The sequence below is a fragment of the Artemia sp. Qi Xiang Cuo genome, chromosome 10 (genome assembly GCF_049724085.1).
Source record: "Artemia sp. Qi Xiang Cuo chromosome 10, ASM4972408v1, whole genome shotgun sequence".
Lineage (NCBI taxonomy): Eukaryota > Metazoa > Arthropoda > Branchiopoda > Anostraca > Artemiidae > Artemia > Artemia sp. Qi Xiang Cuo.
This window is the reverse complement of record NC_142803.1, coordinates 10,630,902-10,653,859: the sequence shown is the minus strand read 5'-3', so window position 1 is coordinate 10,653,859 and position 22,958 is coordinate 10,630,902. Positions and strand designations below refer to the sequence as shown.

At 34.2% G+C, this 22,958-nt stretch overlaps 1 protein-coding gene across 2 annotated transcripts; it reads right to left on the bottom strand.

The window, feature by feature from the left end:
* Positions 1–1,804: 1,804 nt before the first annotated feature.
* Positions 1,805–13,437, bottom strand: LOC148947455 (general transcription factor 3C polypeptide 3-like). Of its 2 annotated transcripts, XM_089095863.1 has the most exons (4): positions 13,221–13,291; positions 7,764–7,897; positions 6,821–7,099; positions 1,805–2,203 (listed from the first exon to the last, which is right to left on the bottom strand). In XM_089095863.1, the coding sequence occupies exons 2-4, from the start codon at positions 7,869–7,871 to the stop codon at positions 1,964–1,966; spliced, it is 627 nt and encodes a 208-aa protein (XP_088951989.1). In that variant the 5' UTR covers positions 7,872–7,897; positions 13,221–13,291; the 3' UTR covers positions 1,805–1,963. The 2 variants fall into 2 exon arrangements, with proteins under 2 accessions (XP_088951989.1, XP_088951990.1); XM_089095864.1 differs by lacking the exon at positions 7,764–7,897 and having other exon boundaries at positions 13,221–13,437.
* Positions 13,438–22,958: the final 9,521 nt, after the last annotated feature.

The following is a 22,958-nucleotide window of genomic DNA, read 5'->3' as shown; positions in this document are numbered from 1 at the left end:
AAATCTCTTGAATGTTACACCACTATTTCAGTACCGTGCTAACCCACAACGGCGTTACCTTTTCCGTCAGCGTACAAGTGGAATCAAAACATAATGAAGGCAATGTATAGACTATAATTCGAAACCTTAAATTGAGATACTTTAGACACGTGTAGAAAATTCTGCTGTTAAAATTTTTCCCAATGGGTGTTGGAGAAGAGTCCCCCCCCCTAAAAAAAAAAAAAATTTGACGATATCTCTAGTGAAAATGGTTAAAATAATACACTTTTCACCATCAGACAGACCTCTAATCAACCCATGAATCAGAAAACTGTGAAGATACACATATAAACTCCATTGTTAAGAGATGATCAGAGCAGGTATCTCGCAGGCCAGCATATATTAGCCTTAAGTTATTTTTTTTTTTTTTTGTAATGTAACATAATGAAGTAGGTTGCCACTTTATGGTCAGCAATCCCGAGCTGCTCTTAAAACAAGGTGAGGGGAACCACTCTAGAATAAAGTTGGTTACTTGCGAGAGCTTCCTTAAAAACCTAGAGGTTTGTTAACGGAGGCCCATACTATCGCTGAAAAGAGTCAAATGTCTCAGACTGAGAGTTTCATTTTAGGGGTATATATATATATATATATATATATATATATATATATATATATATATATATATATATATATATATATATATATATATATATATGTATATATATATATATTATTTTTCTTGAAATATATTGCATATTTGAGGAAGCAAGAAATGCACCTAAATCGAGAAGTGAAAAGAAACTGTTATTGATCAACAGTTGCTCCTTAGTTTGTCAATGGAAAGCGTTGTTGTTAGCTTTAAATAAGAGAAAAAACTAGAAATTTGTAGAGTTGTATAATTTGGCTTCATATTTTGTATATATATCACATAAATTGGTTTTTACTAGAATTGTGTTTGCCCCTAAAATTGATTTTTGTGCAGTAGTTTTGAAAGTTTGGTCAATTATTAGCACCTTTGTCACAGTGCCCCCCCCAAGATTTTGCACATTGGCGCCTTTGTAACATCCCCCCTCCTCGAAAAATTTTCAGCAGTTTTGAAAGTTTTGAAGGCCCCTTCAATATTTTTTCTGGTGCCCTCTTTTCCTGCTTTTTTTTCACTATTTTTTAGAATAAATTTGTTAGTTTGGTCAATTATTGGCACCTTTGTTACATTGCCTCCCCCCCCCCCAAGAGTTTGCTTTTGATCCACCCCTGCAACTTAAAACCCTTAACCCTTCCTTGAAAATATTTTCCCCAATAGACTCTCCGCCATTCCTATCTTATTCCTGTCTGAATCCATTCGTATTTTGTCCCCCATTCGCTGCTTTGCCTCCAGATATATCAAAAACATATCGCTGGGATCTATCTGTGTATCAGAACCTAGTTCACCCAGCACTAAAACATGACATTGATGGAAAAAAAATGTACTCGAGTTATATATATGAGCTTGCTCACATGTTAAAATATAGGAGCTGGAAAGAGACAGACTTTTAAACCTTCCAAATTCATTGCTTCAAGAGAAACCTAAATTTTTCTCCGAAGATTTGTAGAGTTATTTCCTGAACACAGATGTGAAAAAAGGTCTTAACTATATTCTAGCACAAACAATCTTTTAGACAACCCTAACTTTCCATTTACAATTAAGACGAACAGAAAATGTAAAAAAAAATGGGTTAAACTTTTAATAAGGCAGTGAAAAAAAAAGTTTTCTATATCTAAAAGTTTTATGAGTTTTTCAAAATATGATTTCATTTTAATAATACTGTTACACAAAAAAAAACTCGAGTATTTATTATAAATTCAATATAAAGCTCTTGCATACAGAATACTTACGGTGTCACAAAAATCAATTTTTCAACAACTAATTTTCTTCGGTTCAGAATTGAACTTGAAAAAATTACATACAAAACTTGTTATGCCGCAAAAATCAATCGTCTTATCTTAACTAAATTGTTAGATACTTCTCAAGATAGTACAACGCCATATCACGAGCTCCTTTGCTCTTATATATAACCACCACATTAGCAGCAATCTCTCGTGATAGGTCCATTGCTGGTAATACTGGAGCCTCTTGAAGTGCTTGTCGGTAATAATGCAAGGCCCAAGGCAAACTTCCAATTTGATGATAAGCACGGCCAATATTATACATTGTCTCTTGTCCAAAACCGCGTTTGTCACTATAAGCCTAGAGAAAAAAAGGAACAGTTAATAATATTGCTCAAGAATATATTCAGATCTTATTTAAAATCATATTCTTGTTTTGCTTTTGTTTTCTTTTGTTCTTTTTTAGTTTTCTTGTCCTGTGGTAATCGTATGCAGCCGGTTATCATAAAAAATTAAGTGCAAGTTAATTCAAATCAACACTTTAAGGTCAAGTGTCTTTTACCACCATTTTATAATAAAACATTTTTACATACAAAGGACTAAATTTGTGCAGTTTAACAATTCTGAGACAGCCGATCCTTTCAAAAATTTAAAATCTCTTGAATGTTACACCACTATTTCCGTACCGTGCTACCCCACAACGGCGTTACCTTTTCCGTCATCGTACAAGTGGAATCAAAACATACTGGAGGGAATGTACAGACTATAATTGGAAACCTTAAATTGAGATACTGTAGACACGTGTAGAAAATTATGCTGTTGAACTTTTTCACAATGGGTATTGGAAAAGAGCCCGCCCCCCCCCCAAAAAAAAAAATTGACGATATCTCTAGAAAAAAAAATGGTTAAAATAATACACTTCAGATCTTATTTAAAACCATATTTCGCTAGTCTTATTTCAACTTTCTGTCGAAAGCCACGTATGTCGCTATGGGCCTAGAGAGAAAATAATATTTAACAATATTACTCAGATATATTCAGATCTAAATTTCTTTTCAAAAATAAATAACAAAACAAAGTGTTATTCACAATATGTTAAACCAAGGACGGCAGCAAAAAATTTTCCAGGGGCGGGGGGGGGATTCAGACTCCAAAATAGCAGTGGTGGTTGGGTGACAGGAAATATATTTCAGGATATTTCTTTTTGTAGGAATAAATTTATTTTTAAATACTTTTTAGGAAAAACCTCTCAAATAAAAAGAGCAATTTAATTGCAAGCAAAATGAAACAAAATACAGGAAATTTGAAATGACAAGGAACTCAAACCACAATTACAGAAAGATGTATTGCTTACGTAGGTTATAACAGATGTAGACTTGTATTTATGCAATTTTCTATACCTTAGAATAGTTTAAAGAAGGAGCAGAGACGCTTAAAAATCATCCTGCCTGCATAAATACCACGTTTTGATTGTATAACGGCCATGTAAAATGTACCTCTTTCATAACAGGACAATTCACCCCCTAAAACTTAAATCCCTTATATATTCAGTCATTAAAAGAATATAGAACAGCGAAAGAAAAACAGAATTTAAACTTACTCACCAGCAGCCAAATTTACCCTCTTGTTTTTATTGTTCTATTCAACTGAATAAAATGAACAGGTTCAAAACAATTTCGTCAGAAGATAATTTGTGATCAAATAGTTTGTGATAAAAAAAACTGGAAGTAAAAGTGACTTGAAGCAATATTCACCAAAACTAAAAACGGAATTCTCATTGCCATTTCTAAACCGGCAGTACTGGATTTTTATGCTGATTCTAAATATATAAAATTCTTTAAGTTTATTGTTACCCACCCAAAACCAAAAATGTGAGAACATTTGCCTGATTTTTCAAAAAATGGGAAGCACCCCCAAAAAAGCAAGCGATCTTATTGAAAATCTCTTCATTAGACACATCATATCAGAGAACCCTACCATAGAGGTTTCAAGCTCCAGTCTTCCAAATGTGGAGTTTCGCTTTTTTGGGATTTAAGGGACCGGTACCTCAAATTATATCTTGGTTAGTCCTGGGTATGATTTGGAAAACAATCAAAAATTAGATTAAAAAAAGAGCTTTTCAACTGAAAGCAAGGAACAAATTTGAAACCTATTTGAACAGATTATTCTTTATATGAAGGGGGCTGTCTCTTCCTTAGTTCCTTACTGTGAAGTTTGGCTTCAATCCAATTTTTTTAAAGAAAATTTGCAATTGAAAAAAAAAAGATTTTCCAAAGCTCTAAAACACTTTTTTAATGAGCAAAGTGTTGAGAAGGGGACAGTCCCCCTTATATACAGAGTAATTTATATTTGTTTTAAGTTTTAAATTTGCTCCTTACTTTAGTTGAGAAACCTTTTCTATTTGTTTAGTTACATTTCATGAAACTGTAAAGTTTTAATGAATACAATATTTTTGGCAACGCAGAACAAACGATAAATGTTTTAATGATCTCTGTTTGGATTTTTATGAGTAATGAAACAGTTCGTGGTAACGAACTGTCAGTAAGGAGCGACCCGGCTTAATAGTAACCGGAACTCTAAAAAACGGAATTTCGATACCAATAGATATATCAAAGGAATTGGCTTATTATGCTGATTTCAAATTAATAATTTTCATTAAGTTTAGTCTTACCAATCAAAAGCTACGAGCCTGAGAAAATTTGTCTGATTTTCGAAAAAAATGGCAAAGACCCTCTTGAAGTCATAGAACTCTAATAAAAATCATACCATCAGATTCAGCGTATCGAAGAACTCTACTGTAGAGGTTTCAAACTCATATCCACAAAATTTGGAATTTTGTAATTTTTGCCTGGATACAGATCACGGATACGTATTAATTTGTCTTTTTGTTTTTTTTTCCCAGGGGTGATTGTTTTGACCCAGTGGGCCTAGAACTTCGGGAGAGGACTCATTCTAACGGAAAGGAAAAGTTCTAGTGCCATTTTTAAGTGACCGAAAAATTGGAGGGCAATTAAGCCCCCTCCACGCCCCTTATTCCCGAAATCATCCGGTAAAAATTTTGAGATAGCTTTTTTATTCAACATAGTTGAAAGGCCCAATAACCATGTCTAAGGAGATAAAATGACCCCCTAAAGCCCCTAAGGAAAGGTTTTTAAGCTATAAAATTTGCCCATTGTTTTATTTGTTTTTGGGAAGTATGCATACATTTTTCAGGTGGGGAAGGGAGGCCGAAATTTCTGCGGGGAGAATTTTCCATGAAGAGGTAAGTTTCCAGGGGGTGAACTTTTCAGAGGCAATTTTGAACTGGGTGAATTTGCAAGAATTCCTATACGTATTTTCTTTATATGTGTTACTTTTTCTTTACCAATTCAATTTTATGTGAGGAGATGTTAAGGGTAATTGTCCGGGGTAAATTTTCCCCAGGATTGAATTGTCCAAAGGATATCTCTGTGGGGAGGGGATGTTTCCGTGGAGGTGGAGCCATGTATCCTGGCGTTATTTAAAAACGATCAGAAATTAAATAAAAAACAACAAGTCTTTTCAACTGAAAGTAAGGAGCAACATTAAATCTTAAAACAAACATAAATTATTACGTATATGAAAGGGTTTCCCCCTCCCCGACACCTCGCTCTTTACGCTAAAGTTTAAATTTTGTCCCAATTCTTTAAAACGACTCTTGAAATACAAGGGTCGTTTAATTAGAACAATAAGTAACTTTTTATAATGCGCCGAAAAATTGTAGCACGAAGAGTGAGGTTTTAATGTTGCTCCTTACTTTCAGTTGAAAAGACTTGATTTTTTTATTTAATGAAGCTTAGAGACAAACATTTTTCTAAAGGCAATGGAAAAAGTGTGTCAATTAAAGTAAAAGTGCATAAAAATGAAAAATGTAAGTAATTACAAAAAAAAACACACAAAACAATAGCCTACTTACAAAAACTAAGATATAAACTCCAAGCATTCAGTTCTGTTGAGTAATGCCGAAGCGTTGAAGGGATATCTTTTAACAATATAGACAGTTTTAAACTTGGTTATCAAACACCAAAATATTTAATGCCTTTAGACTCAGTGTCAAACAGTTCGTGGTAACGAACTGTAAGTAAGGAGCGACCCGACTCAATAGTAAACAAAACTCTAAAAAACGGAATTTTGATATCTGTAGATACATCAAAAGAATCATATATTCATTCTAATTTCAAACATTTAAATGTCACCTAATTTAATCCTAACCTTCAAAAGTTACAAGCCTGAAAAAATTAACCTTATTTTTGAAAAAAGGGGGAAACTCCCTCTAAGAGTGATAGAATTTTAATGAAAATCAAACCGTCATATTCAGCGTATCAGAGAACCCTACTGAAGAGGTTTCAAGCTCCTATCTGCAAAAAACGTGGAATTGTGTATTTTTTGCTATAAGAAAGATAACGGATGCGTGTTCATTTGTTGTTGTTTTTTTGTGTGTATTTTTTTTCCAGGGGTGATCGTATCTATCCAGTGGTCCTAGAATATCACAAGAGGGCTCATTCACATGGAAATTAAAAGTTCTGGTGCTCTTTTTACGTTACCAAAAAATTGGAGGGCAACTAGGCCCCCTTCCACGCTAATTTTTTTTCCCAAAGTCACCCGATCAAAATTTTTGAGATAGCTTCCCTCTGTTTGTTTTAAGTTTTCAAAATTTTGAAAACTTAAAACAAACAAAAATTATTACGTATACGAGGGGGCTCGCCCCGGAGTCAATACCTCGCTCTTTACGCTAAAGTCTTTTTTATTACCTTCGTAAGAGCTATCTATTCTAATTAAACGGCCTTAATGATTCAGGGGTCATTCTTAAAGAATGGAACAAAATTCGAACTTTAGCGTAAAGAGCGAGGTATCATATCCTTTCCTTTTGACCTATCCTTTTTAGACAAAACGAAAGCTGTACACTCTGAGAAGCAATATATGAAAGAGCTAAGGAAATATATAATGATTAATCTAATACCTTTGAAAAGGAAAGACCTTGGGGAATGAGACGATCCTTCTGAGTTGAGTACTTTTGACAAGCAATATGGAAATATGTACATCCAATCAAAAGAAGAACCAGCGGGTTATCAGGATCCATCTTCAAAGCCTTTAAAAATTTGGAGAGGGTGTCATTATAATTTCCTGCCATAAGTGAAGAGTTTCCGCGGAGTATAACTGCTTGCGTACTGTCTGGATGAGCAATAGTGTATCTATCCAAAGATCGAGTCAATCGGAAGTCCGGACATTGAGAGCAAAGCTACGAGAAAAATTGAGACAAAAAATTAATCAGCACTTCAACCTCTAAAAATCGCGCTAAAAAATACTTATATGCAATTTTCTATCGTTTTCACGAGTCGAACAAACATTTCGGTAGGAGTAAGAACCATTTGGACTTGTGGTAAAAATTATCCCCCTTAATCCTTGCCAATTACTGCGGCTCTTCAATTTTAAATCTCAAAACTAATTCAGTATTACTAACACAAATTGGAAAACCAAGTAAAAATTTAATTTAAAATAGGAAACGCGAATTGAAGAAAAATCGCAGAATTTAAAATGTCGAAATAGAAGGGCAGGATAGAGAGCATGCGGGAGGGCAACTACTTTAAAAAGAGAACCTAAAATATCACGACGATAGATACCTCGAACCCAAATGCCTTTCTAATTTTTTCTTGAATATTTAAAATTAGCACTGACTTCGAACTTCGGACTGAAGCACAATAAGGTAACCCCAGATAAAAAAAAAGTATCAGAAACCAGAAATGAAGTACTCTTGTTGCAAATTAGTTCAGCTCGGTTATCGTCATTAATGGGAAAATATTGACATTTCTTAACATATTAAACTATAAATATTAAAGGTATTAATATTTATGTTGTGATGCATTTAGCACAAAACAGGAAAACAATGGAAAACGGTTACTTACAAGGTTAAAGAAAATCCAAGCTGCATTGAAGTCAGAATTTTCAAGAAGGCCTCTAGCCCTACTGAACAAAACATACTGATCTTTGTTCAAATAAGAAGCAACAATCATTTTCACCAGTAGAATGGAGCAATGAGCTGAAAAAATATTTAAGTACTGACTAAGATAATTTTGGAGATCAAACCGTCTTTCCATGACGATAAATAAAAGTTAAAATAGGGATAAACTCCTTTTAATAGCTCGGAAAAAGAAACTAGTAGTTTTAAAAACTTAACACCCATTTTTTTGTTTTTGTTAGAACTCTTATATGACGTAGTTATTTTTTACAACCCTGTTAATAAACACTCTGAGACAAGTCTAGCCAATGAACCGGAAAGTATTTATGAGCCGGAAGTAACTATTTTGTTCTGTATAACTATTCCTTGTTTTAATTGTAATAATTTAGTTTATATGCTCAACCTTTCTTTGATTATAGCCCTAGAGAGCGGTATCGAACCACATTTTTCGTACAGCCTATTATTTGATATAGGGTCAGTTAGCTGGTTACCCAGAACAATCTTTAAGCAATTTCTCTGGAAAACATCTAGCAAATCTTCATCGGCTTTTCGGAGCGCCCATGCTATAAAGCCATGTTTGACCACTCTTATAAACGAAGCTAACAGAATCTTTCTCTTGGTTTGTAGTATTACCTTCCGAATCTTTCAAAATTTTGATTTCTCTCGAAAAAGACCATAAAGCTTGGCTCACTTACGTTTGACATTTTCGCAGCTCTCGTAATCATCACTAACAATACTTCCAAGATAAGTGGAGGTGCCCGCCTGATCAATTTTTTTATTGCCCAACGTCACCTTTTCGTCTTCACTTATTCCTAGCCTTAGTGACTTTGTCTTCTTAACATTAATTTTCAAACCAATTCTAGCACCCTGAACTCGCAAAACCTCTAAAACCTCACTCATTTTGCTCGCGCTTTCATCTAGGATACTTAAATCATCAGCATAATCTAAGTCCATGAGACTTTTTCCTCCCCATTTCATTCCGTGGTCTCCCATTGCCTTTCCTGCGCTCCTTAAGACAAAGTCCATCAAAATAATCCGTATAAAGGGTTATAGAACACAACCTTGCTTAACTCCTGACTGAATACAAAACCAGCTGCTAACCTCATTTCCTACCTTAACCGCAGCTGTGTTATTCTCGCACATAGCACAAATCACTTTAGTGTATTTGTCTGGTATACCCACTGTATTAGTCTTCGTGGTCTTGGTCTTCGTGGTCTGCGACTTAGTCTTCGTGGTCTCCCATTGCCTTTCCTGTGCTCCTTAAAACAAAGTCCATCAAAATAAACCATATAAAGGGGGATAGAACACAACCCTGCTTAACTCCTGATTTAATACTAAACCAGCTGCTAACCTCATTTCCCACCTTAACCACAGCGGTGTTATTCTCGTACATAGCACTAATCACTTTAATGTATTTGTCTTGTATACAATACAAGGATAAAACTTTTACCAAAGCTCTTCTAATGCTCTTACTAAAGCTCTCATAATCTATGAAACTGAGGACCAAAGGTGTTTGAAAACTCAGGCACTTCTCAATTATTAGCCTAAGAATGAAAATTTGGTCAACACATCCTCTACCTTTTCTAAAACCGCACTGTTCTTCTCTTAAAACTTTGTCTACGGCATCTCTCAGTCTAAAAAGTATCATATTACTAAGTAATTTACTACCTACAGAGACCAGACTAGTGTCTCGATAATTACCACTTACTTTTATCACCTTTCTTATAGAACGGCTTAATTAAGATTTTCCTAAGATCGCTAGGTACTTCCCCTTTTTCAAAAATCACATTCATAATCTTCAGTAGCGTAATTCTAACCTCAGAGCCACCATATTTAAGAAACTCATTTACCACCCAATCAGCACCTAGAGCCCTGTTATTTTTTAATCCTTTAAATACCGTTGCTAATTCTTCCACAGAAAACAAATCTTCTTTCACATCCAAGGTATCACAAACCTTTACATTTTCCTCTATATCTTTTCCTGCAACTCTATCTTGGTTAAGCAAATTCTCAAAATGTTCGGCCCATCTCTCTTTAGTTTTTTCCTTATCGATAATTGCGGCCCCATTCCTATCTTTAACTGGGCCAAGTCTGGCTTAGCTACTCCCTCTCAATTTGTTAACATGCCTATTGTCATACAATATTTTACTATTATGCCGGCTAACTACATCATCTAGACCCTTACTAATTTTATCCGTGGCCTCCTCTTCACACCTCCTTTGTTCATATTCTAAAGTTGTCTCCACTTTCTCGATATTCCTTTTGTTTTCATATCACCTATCTCTCAGAGATTTCTTGTACAAGTCCTTTCTCCTTTCTGTTAAATATAAAGCTTTTTCACTAATATCCTCAGCTGGAGTTCTAGCTTTCTTCCCTAATACACCTTCAGCAACTTAACAAATTATTTTTCTAAAATTATTCCAACCATCTTCCACATTATCAAATTTTAAACTCTTAAGTTTAGTATTCAACTGTTCCTGGAAATTTTCTCTAAAATTCTGATCCTGAAGTCTACTAACATCATAACTTCCCGGAAGGTAGTTACCCTTCCGATATTTCAGCTTTAAATTAACACTTTACACTACCAGATGGTGATCTTTACTTTTAACATCAATAACGGCACTCCTGTATACCCTTGTATCTTGAATTGATCCTGCCAGTCTTCGGATTACTAAAACGTAATCAATAAGGTTTGCTGTCTTACCATCACGTGAATACCATGTTGACTTATGAGCCATTTTATGACCAAACACCATATTGGTTATAACAAGATTGTTATACCTACAAAAATGCAAAAGTCTGTATCCATTACTGTTTTCTTTTCCTACACCAAAATTACCAAGGCTAGGATACAATCTATCCCTATTTCTACCAACCTGGGCGTTAAAATCTCCCAGTAATAACATCATATTTCTACCAGGGACCCTGCCTATTTGCTCCTGTAACTGTAAGTAAAATTCATCTGAGTCACTAGTATCTCCGTCAGTCGGTTCTACAGGGGCGTATATTACTATAACTGATACCCTGAACTTTTTAGTCATAAAATGAGCAATTAGTATTCTATTATTAATACCTTCCCAGCCTAAACAAGACTTAGCAGCTTCTTTATTCATCATGAGCCCTACTCCCTGTCTATGTACCCCATCCTTCCTGTGTGAATAGACAAATTCTGTATCGCCCAATTTCAGGCTTCCTACCCCTGAGATTTGAGTTTCTGAAAATCCTAATAAGTCCAGTTCGAATCATCTGAATTCTTCAGTCAAAATGTCGATACGATGGTAATTTTTTAGCGTCGTAACATTCCAAGTTCCAATTTTCATGTTCTTTAAATCATTGAAATTATTTTCGCCTCAGGAAAAGCAATGATCCCGGATACCAGTGCAGGACGGGGATCACATATCTTCTCTTAGCGCGAAATATTCTTTTTTTATGCTAATCAGATTTAAAATTTCAGGCCATGAAAATACTTCAATTAAAATTCCCACACCAAGTAAACCTCAATCGGGAAACAAATCTGGTTTCATTGATTCTTGCTCCCATTTTCATTTGTATCTTATTTAACAACAAAACAATACACTTTATAATACTTGAGCTCAAAATACATTTATTTTAACAAAGAAGCTCTTAAAACAGGATATATTTAGATAGTTATTTCATTTCTTATAGAAAAAGGTTAGACCAATATTAATCTATCTTCAAGGTTGTAACAGAGTATGAATTGGGATGGCTTCAGCCCCATAGAAAGCTAAAACTTATGCAGGTTTCAATTCATTTGAATAACATTCTCCCAGCCAATCAATCCAAAATTCTACAGTAAAATTATTATTAATATTTGTCGCAAAATCTTGACCACTGCAGAAACACCAGATTTCACTTATGCACAAACACCAACGAATATTAGTTTTATCAACCAAAAAAAAAGAATAGAAATAATTTCTTTCAATTAAAAAAAAAACAAAGAAAATTAAAAAGAAAATATATCAAACAAAAGACGTGCAGAAATAAATTCATATAATAATTCAATCTTAAAAGAAACAGAAATTGCTATCAATGAATAAATGAGACCCAAAATGAACAGAAATTGCGGCGAATAACGAAGTCAAACTTAAAACGAACAGAAATTACCAAAAACAGGAGAAGCATTCTAAAGGCCAGAGTGTCAGTGTTAGGTTCGGGGCAGGTGCTACCTACCTCCTTCCCTTCCTCTCTAAACCTCAAAACAGCTTGAATGAAATTTGCATTCCACTGATAATTTCATATATATATTTTAAACAATGTGGTGTTTGACAAACCATTAGTAACAAGAACAAAAAAGAAAGAAAATTACCATAATAACCAAAATCACTGAAAGGAACTAATAAAAGCAGACTGATTTCTTTATTTATAATGATATTCAATCCTGGAACTCTCATCAATTTTACATTTTTTAACCCTGTAAAAAAGAAAAGTTTAAAATATAATCTGTTTCCAGTAGAGCACAAATGACGCTTTGGCCTTTAGAAGGCTTAGACGACATTGATCCTACTCCTATTTGTAATTCCTGTTCGTTTTAAGTTTGACTTCGTTATTCACCGTAATTTCTATTCGTTTTAAGTTTCAATTATCACATTATTTTATTTCTGTTCGTCTTTGAAATCTTCTTTGGCGAAGGCTTTCTTCTAACTAATGCATTTACAAGGCAATATTGTAAACATGTATTAATACGAAAATATGACCAAAGGATTTTTTCTTCATCGAATAGTAATTAAAAAAGAGGACTGTATCTAGTCCATTATAAAATAAACTTAAGAGCTATAAATACCAATCAATCATGAAAGAAAGCAGCAAAATGCACTATGGACATATTGTCGACTATATTATCGATTTGTTAAAATATAAACTTAAAGTCAACATAACAAGCCAAAGAGCATACCGAACGAGAAGCATAAAGACGAAGAACAAGAAAACTTTTTGGGGACTGGAGACAAAATATTTTGGGCCCCTTCTTCTGAATATTGAAATTACCCTTACACTCTCCCCCAAAAATGTTGGGGGAGTCATGAGCCCCCCAGTTATGAAAAAAAAACTAGATTTATTCTCTTGTGATGATTCGAAACATATCTGACAATGATTGTAAAAGTACCCAGCGGAAATACTAGGTCTAGGCTACCCGCTGTATAACCTCGTGTGATTGGCTAGGTCTTACGGACACTTACCAATTATATAAGCTATGATTTATTCTGCTATTTGTTCTCAGGCAGATTAGCCCTAAAAATTAAAAAAGATTACTGCGTTTCCAAATAACCAAACACTTATAGATGGTGATTTTCTGTTCTGTTATATAAAAGCACATTTCACAGTATGATCTAAAACTCAATTCAAAACTTTCAAGTTCTAAACTGACAAAATAAAGGTTACAACTTACTCGTATATCCTTCCTATATCTGGCAATATTGAAGGCTGTTGACATAAAGCCTTGAAAAACGAGCCTTTCCAATTCTGGGTATCTTTTTAGTGACTTGAAGATATCGTACAATTTCAAGAAAAGCTGAGAGTCGCTTTTGAAAATTCAATCTTCCGTGAATCATTCACCAATTTTTCTACACTTTGATTGACGAAAGCACTCCTTACTCGATACAAACTGAAGATACCTAGAAAGAAAAAACAACTATATCTAACGTATCTAAAAAGTTACTTTACGGCAATAGAGAGAGAGAGAGAGATTTATTCTAAACAATCAAACAATTTAACATAAGTTTAACGGCCACCCCAAGAAGTAAAAACTTGTCCAAGGGGGTGGCAAAAATAGACTAACATAATAAAACAATAAAAAAACCAAAAAAATAACCTATCTATATCACAGTCCCCAAACAGCACCACAAACCTTACACCTTAATATTTTCATTAAATTTACTATCATATTCATAATCATCACCCCCAGGAGCCATAAAAATTTACCAATATCATTATTAAATAATAACAAAAAAAAAAAAAAAAAAAAAAAAAACATCGATCGGGCCGAAACAACCAGCGGAATATTAATCTCTACAGATTACCTAGTATCATAATCATGGACGGAAGATCTCAGGTTTGCCAAGCTATCAAAACACGGAAGGTTTATACCCTTCTGAATCCTAAAAATGAATAGAAGTGTACACAACTCCCGTAATCCGGAAGCTGGCAATATCTTTACGCGCTCATACGCGTTTCGTCCCGAATCCCAAGGTCGTAGGCCCTTTAAAAGCCGAACAGCGTTGTTTTGTAGAATTGCTATTGACCGAACAATTGGAGGAAATGTCCCAAGCGAAACACCTCTACAATAAAATATATACGGATGGATAAGGGGATAATAAAGAAGACGCATAAAAAAATGAGGAAAAAAAGGCTCAAGTTTTCTCATTATACCCAGGGTACGAGACACAGTTTTACAAACATAATGTACATGGCACTTGAATGATAAAACGTCATAAATATAAACAACCAGGTACTTATAAGAAGACACCCGCTTTAAAGTTCCATACTGTGTTGTTACAATATCCTGAATCCATGGATACAAATCTGGTGAACAGGAAAAAATAACGGGAAAAATAAGTTTTGAATTGAGTTTTAGATCATACTGTGAAATGTGCTTTTATATAACAGAACAGAAAATCACCATCTATAAGTGTTTGGTTATTTGGAAACGCAGTAATCTTTTTTAATTTTTAGGGCTAATCTGCCTGAGAACAAATAGCAGAATAAATCATAGCTTATATAATTGGTAAAGTTATTCTAAAATAAGAGTGAAAAAAAAGCAGGAAAAGAGGGCGCCAGAAAAAATATTGAAGGGGCCTTCAAAACTTTCAAAACTGCTGAAAATTTTTCGAGGAGGGGGGGATGTTACAAAGGCGCCAATGTGCAAAATCTTGGGGGGGGGCACTGTGACAAAGGTGCTAATAATTGACCAAACTTTCAAAACTACTGCACAAAAATCAATTTTAGGGGCAAACACAATTCTAGTAAAAACCAATTTATGTGATATATATACAAAATATGAAGCCAAATTATACAACTCTACAAATTTCTAGTTTTTTCTCTTATTTAAAGCTAACAACAACGCTTTCCATTGACAAACTAAGGAGCAACTGTTGATCAATAACAGTTTCTTTTCACTTCTCGATTTAGGTGCATTTCTTGCTTCCTCAAATATGCAATATATTTCAAGAAAAATAATATATATATATATACATATATATATATATATATATATATATATATATATATATATATATATATATATATATATATATATATATATATATATATATATATATATATATATATATATATATCCCCTAAAATGAAACTCTCAGTCTGAGACATTTGACTCTTTTCAGCGATAGTATGGGCCTCCGTTAACAAACCTCTAGGTTTTTAAGGAAGCTCTCGCAAGTAACCAACTTTATTCTAGAGTGGTTCTCCTCACCTTGTTTTAAGAGCAGCTCGGGATTGCTGACCATAAAGTGGCAACCTACTTCATTATGTTACATTACAAAAAAAAAAAAAAAAATAACTTAAGGCTAATATATGCTGGCCTGCGAGATACCTGCTCTGATCATCTCTTAACAATGGAGTTTATATGTGTATCTTCACAGTTTTCTGATTCATGGGTTGATTAGAGGTCTGTCTGATGGTGAAAAGTGTATTATTTTAACCATTTTCGCTAGAGATATCGTCAAATTTTTTTTTTTTTAGGGGGGGGGGACTCTTCTCCAACACCCATTGGGAAAAATTTTAACAGCAGAATTTTCTACACGTGTCTAAAGTATCTCAATTTAAGGTTTCGAATTATAGTCTATACATTGCCTTCATTATGTTTTGATTCCACTTGTACGCTGACGGAAAAGGTAACGCCGTTGTGGGTTAGCACGGTACTGAAATAGTGGTGTAACATTCAAGAGATTTTAAATTTTTGAAGTCATTGGCTGTCTCAGAATTATTAAACTGTACAAATTTAGTCCTTTGTACGCTACAAATGTTTTATTATAAAACGGTGGTAAAAGACACTTGAACTTAGAGTGTTCGTTTGAATGAGCTTGCATTTAATTTTTTATGATAACCGGTTGCATACGATTACCACAGGAAAAGAAAAGAAAACTAAAAAAGAAAACAAAAGCAAGAGGGGCTGCGAAAGAAGAATCCAAAAAATTGTTATTGCATGAAAGAGGATCTTGAAAACTCAGTCATAGGGGTTTTTTACGAAGACAATAAAATGGCAGGATTTTTCTCAGTATATCTGACAATTCCTTTGATGTGCTACCTACGTTTTTCAATTCAAGTGAACTTTCATCTGCAAAATCAATGGACCTGTCGATGTAACACTAGATCACTTGAAGAAGCTTTCTAAATTTTATTACTATCAAGAAGTTTGTGGTATTTACAGCTAAACTATACCACCGGTATTCGTTTTTTTAAGATTTTTCTTTTAATCAACCATAATAGCTGATTTCACAAAAAGTCGATTGGTCATTACGATTAGACACTATATACCGTGCTCATTCAGAACTTACACATCGTATTCAATGAAATGCCAGAGGCCCTTTCGGCTACGGCCTTAGCATATTGGGGATATAGAGCAAAATCTTGAAGCAAAGGAGTGGTTGGTTAACAGAGGTTACCAAAAACAACCATGAATTGTTTTTTTTTTTGTTTATTTGAAACTAAGTACTTAAGACTACCCTATGCAACTTCACACTGCACTTTAGAAATGACAAATGTGGGATAGAGATGGGGCGGTCTGTAACTGCATCTTAGCACACACACTCGCCCAATGTATGTTTATAGGTAATCTTTCAGAGGTGATTAATTTGCGATTAAAAAGATAATTAACAATTTGGTTCCCCATTCAATATTTCTTACAGATATTGTAATCGATAACATATAAATTGCGTTTCAGGATTGCTGAGTACATTTTTAGAAGAAACCCGTTTAATTTTCCAACTGAAATTTTCTTTTTCCATTGTTTACGAATCAAGATTCTTTTCATCTTCTTCCTTTAAAGTTCTAGGCTAATTTCTTTAATTTAGGTTAAGTTTTTTACACGAATTAATTAACCAGACATCAACACTGATGAGTTTTATGTCAAAAATCGCAATTCAAATGGGTCAGGGTCATGGGCGCACGGAAGGGGGGGCAGAGGGTGGCAGCTGCCCCCCCCTAGAACTTGAAATTTACGCTAGATATGGCTGAAGAAGCAGATGGTTGAAAAAGCTGTTAAAAAATGCAGATGGCTAAAAAGCACTTGATAAAAGGTAGATGGTTGAAAAATCTGGAAATAAACTGCTGGAATGACAGAATAAAAGTCAATCAAGAAGCAATTATCCATAATGTCTTGGAAAGATTTAGCTCTAATCGAAGAAGATTGATTAATGCTGAAGCTTATTTATGATTTATGATTTTGGTGGTTACTTATTAATAAAGATTTCATAGGTATGATAGAACTTGCTGGCAATGTAAGGTTTTGTGAACTGCCGATATAACTTCAGCCCCCCGCCCTTCATCACAAAATCGGTTGCCCCCCCCCCCTCCTAGACAAGAAGCTACGTATGCCGTTGGTCAGGGTAATATAAGGGTCGGTGTATATGTTCCTGTATTACATATCCAATTCCGATTTCGAATCTTATTGTTCTTGCGACTGATTTTTTCGATGAAAAGACCGTTTTACCAGTGCATTTGAAGTTATCAACTAAGACATTTGAAGTTTAAATGTCAACTAAGACATTGAAAAGACCGTTTTACCAGTGCATTTGAAGTTATCAACTAAGACATTTGAAGTTTAAATGTCAACTAAGACATTGAAAAGACCGTTTTACCAGTGCATTTTAAGTTATCAACTGAGAAATTTGAAGTTTAAATGTCAACTAAGACATTGAACTAATCAACTAAGACATTTGAAGTTTAAATGTCAACTAAGACATTGAAAAGACCGTTTTACCAGTGCATTTGAACTTACCAACTAGACAAAATCCACGAAACCAGTTCAAATCCAGCCCTCTTCCCTAAAGGAACAGCATATTTTTTCATATATCAATAATGCAAAAATAGATGGCACTAAATTCCGACGAAATGTACAGCAGTTAGTGCCGAAGATGGCCAAAAACAGATACGCCAAAAAAACTAATTAAAATCTAAAAAGACTAATCACAGCTTTGAGTTAGATACAAGATTTTACCTCAAATATAAAATATTTGTATTTTAACTATAACGTTAAATGTTTTACAAATTCTTTTAATTAATTTATTTAATTTGATTAAATTATTGTATAGATTTTATGTTTAATCTATTCCAGGTGTGCTTAGTCGTGAGTTAGTTGCAGTGTATGTTTGAAATTAAAAATAAATACTATGTGAATTATAAATATAAAGCTAAGTATTATTATGAGCATTTCAACTAATTAATTATTTCACAAATTTATATTATAAATTTGAGATTGTTTTAAATGCATTAGTTTTTGAGCTAGATACGTTTTAAATTTATATCTAAAATCTATTTTTAGTTAGATACAGTTTTATCTAAGACTCTGTTGGTAAATACAGGGGCTTTATATAAAGTGGCTTTATATAAATGACAAGTGTTCATAACACCCATAAGATCACTGATCTGAAAATAATCACTCGATGCCATGCAACAGACGAAAATTTCTACGGAGTAGGAATTATGACAAGCTTAAAAGAGGGTATTATAAGACAGCATACGGTTTTTTGTCTTCTTTTTGTGCCCAAGGCTTAGAGGCTCGCAAAAATTTTTCCTTATAAAGTTGTCGTACAGTAAGCATATTTTATTAAAAGGTGACAAATTTTGTACTTGTAATATTGATTGTTTCTACCTTCTTTTTTTTTTGGGGGGGGGGGGGGATTCGAGCTTTATGTTTTTGGAGAAGGGGCAATATGTTTTTTCGTATCCTCACTAAACATTATGCACTACTTTTTTCTTTCTTTTGGCTGTTACCCAACAGGACCCTTGGAAAATTAGTACATATTTTGGACGGCCGACGTTTCAACTGCCATTTGAACACCTTGGGCTCAACTTTGCGTTAAATGACATGGCAAACCTTGGCTATCTTGACATATTTTGGAGTTGGAAATTCTTCTGCTTTCAACACTTCTTTTATGCTCTTCTTCTATTTTTTCAGCGGAACTCGAGCCTTCACATTCTTTGTATATCTAGCAGGTTGGCAGCTAATAACAATATCATTAGTGTCTGGAACTTTGGGTAGTAATATCAGTGTCTTCAGCTTATTTTCAGAATTTATTATTTCCTTTTCTTTCAGTAGCTCGTCAAATATTTTTCTAGTCGATGACAAGTCATATGAAGATTTTATGATGTAAGAGGTGCAGCAACTGTAGAGCTCTTTACCGCTTGCTGTGCCCACAGCCCTCGGAAGTTCATCTACAATCTTCCATTTACCTTTCTGATTTATGACATCATGGTGGATTCTATTTTATTTATTGGGGTCTATGGAAACCATGAAAGTAGTTTTTGAATTAGATTACTTAATATGCGTCTGTTATATGATCAGCTGTTTCTGAGATATCGCAGAAATGCCCGTTTTACAGCTATCAAATGGCAAAGTTTTACTTTCGATCCGACATTGTTTTACGACAGGGTTTTAGGCTTTTTTTTTAATCCTCTTAAATTTGTTTGCATTAAGACCTAAAAGTCATGAAGACTAAACGAAATAATTGTTGGATTGTATGAACAGGTTGGCTTTTGATTTACTTTAATATATATAAAAAAAAAAATTACTGGAAGATTGACTATGATCATGAATATGATAAACCTAGCATGCTTCCTCAGAACTGATGACCATAAGTGTGATCACCCGTTAAAAGAAAAAAAAGATGAATCCACTCCCATGACACACAACATGAACATTTTATGTAGATGGCGTCATTAGTATTCAAAATTTGATGGTACAGTTTCATCGAGATCAGATCACTTTTTGGGGAAATTTTTCGCCTTTATTTGAAATTATGGAAGTGCATTTATACTAATATCTTTTGATGGTTACTTTACAATTCATAGATTTTGCATTTTTGGAATCAGTATACAATGTAGATTCAACAAAGTTTTGAAGATTCTTTAAACTAAACACGCCAACTACAAACGAGAAATTTATGCGGATTACTTAAGAAATTATGGAAAGGCAATAAATATATGGTGGCTATAAAATATCTTAAAAATAAAAACTAAGAAAAAAGACCTTGAAATATGTCGTCATGAGTGAAACGAGGAGGGTTGAAGGTCCAAGCGAGTGGAGGAAGATAGAAAAAATGGAAGAATTATATAATAGTACTAATAGAAACAAAAATCAATGTTGCTGCGTTTTGAGCCACGAGAGCCGGTCCAAAATATTAAACTAATTCACATATTTAAACTATCTCAAGAGTTGACTTTTGTCCGTAAAAATAGCCTTTTCTGTGCTGGCTCTTTTTACTGCAAAATCACTTTTTGTCCGTCTTTCGTAACTACCTCCCTGTTGCTATGGTTAGCAACTCAGATATTTTGCTCTTTTGAATAGTCCGAACTGTGACATAGGCTTAAAGTTTTCTTGAGATGCGGGGCTCCTGAAAGGTTTTTTCTTGATCGGCCTTGAACTTGTATCCTTTTGTCTTTAGGGTAAGGGGACCCTTGTGCAGAAGGGGAATAATATTGATTCTCCTTATTAATGGACTCATCAGAAGGCTTGAAAACTTTCTTTTGAGTGGCCTTTGTCTTACCTCTCCTTTACTTTTCCAAATAGTACCTGAAAGTTTCAAATTCATCCCCCAAGTCGTTCGCAATATATTACAGAAATGGTATTTCGATGAACTGGACGCGCATTGCATCTTCTAATTTCTTTCATTTCTATCCCACGTAAAAATTTAAGATTCTCCTGACCCCTATTTTCTTTAACACTTCCTAAAAGTTTCGATACGTTAAGCTATTCTCGGGGTATCATAAACAACTTAAAAATCAAGTACCCATAGTGCTTTGGATTTAAGCTTTTAGGTTCTTTATACTACAACAGGAAAGAGGAGCTCAAAGTATTTGGCCCACATCCAGAACAATTAACCCCTTTCTCACAAAATCCAGAGGATGAAAAATCTGTTGGAGTCGAGTAAAAATCCGCTCGTAAATAGTGTTTGGGGGTAATATCATTAGATATTAACCAGGACGTAAACAGGACATTTGTTGTTGGGCGTGTTTGAAGAAAAAAACGCATCAGAAATTTGTCAATACACATTTTTACAGTCGGACAAAAATTCAGGGGGGTTCAAATCACTCTAGATACTGCCTTGTATCTTACCAGGAAACAAAACCTAAACAGATTGCTCTTGGCAGGAAAAGTGTTATATTTTTTTCCATTTACGACCAGTATTGTCAACACTTCAAAACAAAAAGTACCACAAATCACCCAAAAAATGTACCAATAACCAAAATGATGTACCATGTCCGAATTATTTTCCCATGTTTTGCGTGAAGCGCAACACGCGCGTCGTTGGTTAAGTACATTACTATCTATGAAAATATTGCATCAAATATTTTCTTTCACTTTCTTTCTCCATCCCTCGTTTTCCTTTTCCTTCTAATACAGTACATTGACTCATGACACTTCTTGAAGGATTTTTTCGGAACATATTACTTCCTGCCTAAAAAATGTCGTTATTTGTTCACGACTTATAACTCTTTTTAGCACCAGAAATACCTAAAACCGAGCAGACATTCCTTCCAAATCAAATTTTCAACAAAAATCAAATTTTAACATTGTATTCTTACAGAATACAATGTTAAAACTGTTATATACCCATGATGAACCTTATTTCTACTGATCTTCAAGATCTTTATTTTTGCTTACGTTTTTGCTGTAAAAAACCCTTTTCAATTAGATTGATGCAACGCAACTCTCTCAATTGAGGCTGCCGCGTTTTCTTCGTTAAGAATTTGCATACAAATCCTCCTTTTCTGTTTTATGAGGATTTCGAGGAGGGGATCTCTCCTCTTGCCCCTTCCTGTGCTACAGCCTACAAACAATACTAAAAAAAAATTGTTTTGAAATTAAACTGATCAAAGAAGTGAACCTGGGGGTTACTTTTTAACGCGTTTTCCTGATTTTAATATTGAAACAATATTTTTCTCTCAAATGCCATCTAAAGACCCTTCTCTCCCCTTGAAAGGTCGAGTTGGATGTAACCCCACAAATAGCACAGTAGAGGCTTTGACTTTCACTATCTTTTAAATCACATTAATAATCTTATTAAAGGCATCTTTTATTTTTAAGACTGGTTTTGGCTATTAAAATCAACGTTTTGCACAACCAAAATGTTTCAAATTGATAAAGTTTCTAATGTTGTATTACATATAATTACAACCCCAAATTATGACTATCTAAGAAACTTTGAGTTATTTGAAGTTCCAACAGGACTACACTACAAAAAATACGCATAAAAAATCCAAAAAAAATGAATTATTAAACATTAATGTGAGTTGGAAACCATGGTGTCACTCGTAGCTACAGATTTTTATGTACCCTCTTCCATTACTTTGACAGTTGGGGTGTGTCACCATAGTCGTGGGGGGCTTCCAGTCCCTGGTAACAACTCGTTTAGCACCCTGAAGAGCATTAAGCATAGTAAAGCCAGGTTAATTTTACAATTTCGTTTTATTTAAATTGACAGCTGAATAGTCCCTCTTGGCACAAACTGAAGAACGTGATAGGATACGCATTTTCATCATGAATTCACATCGTTATAGTACTTTGAACCAGAAATAAAATGGGTCAGAATCTGTATATTTCTTGAGATCAGCGCAAAATGGCATCTTTTTCCTTTCTTTGGCAGTGTTTCCCACATCACTCTCCTTTGCCAGATTTGGAAACTGCGCAAGTAGTGGAACAATGCTCATGTTTGAGCAGTCGGTAGACATTGCTATCTTTGGGTCCAGTCTGTCTGGGTTTTTAGCTGACTAGTAACTTGAGCTGAATATCCTTTTCCTTATTTCGTCGCTCAATTCTATCATGTATTTCGCACAGACTGTTTTGAAGAAAGGTGCAGCTGGGAAAGAATTTTGGTACTTATTTAGTATCCAGTAAACACGCGAGAAGTTAAGTTTGGTCAATGCTAATCAAATAAAAAAAAGTATGAAA